At 39.6% G+C, this 1,897-nt stretch overlaps 1 pseudogene across 1 annotated transcript; it reads left to right on the top strand.

The window, feature by feature from the left end:
* The first annotated feature begins 466 nt into the window (after positions 1–466).
* On the top strand, positions 467–1,177 carry TEOVI_000580700:pseudogene (annotated as a pseudogene). The gene is given in 9 exon segments: positions 467–703; positions 706–933; positions 936–956; positions 959–967; positions 970–978; positions 981–995; positions 997–1,017; positions 1,020–1,136; positions 1,139–1,177. Coding segments are annotated over 9 exon segments (696 nt in total).
* Positions 1,178–1,897: the final 720 nt, after the last annotated feature.

The raw sequence follows: 1,897 nt of genomic DNA, 5'->3' as shown, positions 1-1,897 counted from the left end.
CAAATTAGAGAAGCTGCGTGACTGATTTTCGCTCTTCAACTTTCTATTTTTCTCATAACAACTACAAATTTCACATGTATAATGGGGCATGAACTTAATTATCTTGGCAGTTTTACTGGCTCTACTGTCCTTAGTGTGTTTAACCTCAATAACCCTCAAGATGATAAAATAAATAACAAAACAGAAATGAGAAAATGATCCTAAGAATCTTAGACTATTTGTGGTTGTAGTTCAAAAGAATGCAACTAAAGGATGGTGTAGGGTCATATTGAGTGCCAAACTAAGCTATGTTAAAATTATTACAATTGCGATGGGAGGTTTATATAGTCATGTTAAAAGGACTAGATGGGTTGTGGAATTCATAGAAAGTAAGAATGCAAGTGATGAAGATATTGTAATAACTGTTTATGTGTCTGATGTTATTGTTTCTGGTAAAGAGAGGTATGAGAATGCTGTGGAATATTTCATACAAAATACTGCTTATAACAAAAAGAAATTTAGTGAAGATGAAATAGTGAAGGGGGAACAAATATCCCCTATTCTATTCATGACAACATCAGAGTGTTATACTCCTCAATTATATGTGATTATAACTTCGTATCATAAAGAGCGTGCGGAGAGGTGTTTTTGGTTTTTAAATGTTGGATACAGGAAGAAAGATGATAAAAAGTTATCTCATTTACTGAAATCATCTCCAAGTGCAAACATTATCTTACTGAAGGTAGTGTCATATCAAGAGTTTGTGCACTTAGGAAATTTGAATATACACTTGTAGAGTTATTGAAAGGAAGTGGGGAATGGTGGTGTTAGCAGAGTATTTACAAACCTTTGCTAATATAAAGTGCAATTCAGGAAGAAGCTGTTGGACAGAGATTTGTTTTGAAGAGAGGAATGATTGGATTGGATTATGAGGAGAGATTCTTTTCTACTCCCCTAGTGGTAAAAATGGACTGGCGCATTTATTCATTTTCAGGTAGCCACTTGCATGGGAAGAAAAAAGCGCAGTTGATTGTTAAAATGTTTCTCGGTATAAAGAATTTTGAAGATAACAATTTATTACGAATGACTTGGGGGAAATCGAGACTTATTCAATAGAAGGGGGAAAATGGGAACTTAAACATGTAAAGGTTTGTGGTGTTTTTTGAGAGAGGTAGAATTTTTTAAAGTGGAAAAGCTCGAGAAGAGCCAAAGCAAGGAACAGTAGACGGCAGTTGTTCCCAGCTTTTCATGTTAATATTGGTTTCCTGCTGCGGTTACAGCGTCCGAGAATGTCACGCGACCGACCTGTTCCTTCAAGCCTGAAAACTAACACCCTAGCGCAAATGCAAAGTAAACTCTCTACGCTGCCCGCAGCGCAGACATTCGTTTTGCTTCGCCTGGCGATAACTGTCCATGTTTCCGATGCTAACATCGGGGCCGGGGAAAATGGAGCATACTACGCCCCGGCATGTTCCATTGTAAGCACGTTGGAAGGGGCAACAAAAATCACAGAAGCCGGCAACTCAGTGGACAGCTTACTAGGTGATATCAACGCGATAAACCTTTCGGCCGCGGACCCAGCATTCAGGAAATTAATTAACCCTGACAAAGACTGGGCGGATTCAGCGGCAAAAGAAGAGGTAGGTACAAAAAGCTTTGCTTCAGACTGGGAAAAACGCTACGGATCGTGGAGGGAGGCGGCTGTTAAAATAAAAAACAACGAAGCAGCGTACTCAGAGTTCAAGCGCGAGAAAATCTCATCTGTAGCTCAAAAGACAATACGAGCAGTAACCGAAGCAGAAACGGCACTATCAACTGACTCAGCGCTGTGCGACCAAAAAAGCAAGATACAAACCATGGTAACCAAAGCAAAAGCAGCACTGTATGAATCGGAGACAGGAAATGACGATGAGCAGGC

Source organism: Trypanosoma equiperdum (genome assembly GCF_001457755.1).
Source record: "Trypanosoma equiperdum strain OVI genome assembly, contig: ctg_1818, whole genome shotgun sequence".
NCBI lineage: Eukaryota > Euglenozoa > Kinetoplastea > Trypanosomatida > Trypanosomatidae > Trypanosoma > Trypanosoma equiperdum.
Note: the sequence above shows the minus strand (reverse complement) of the source record. Positions and strands in the feature narration are given on the sequence as shown.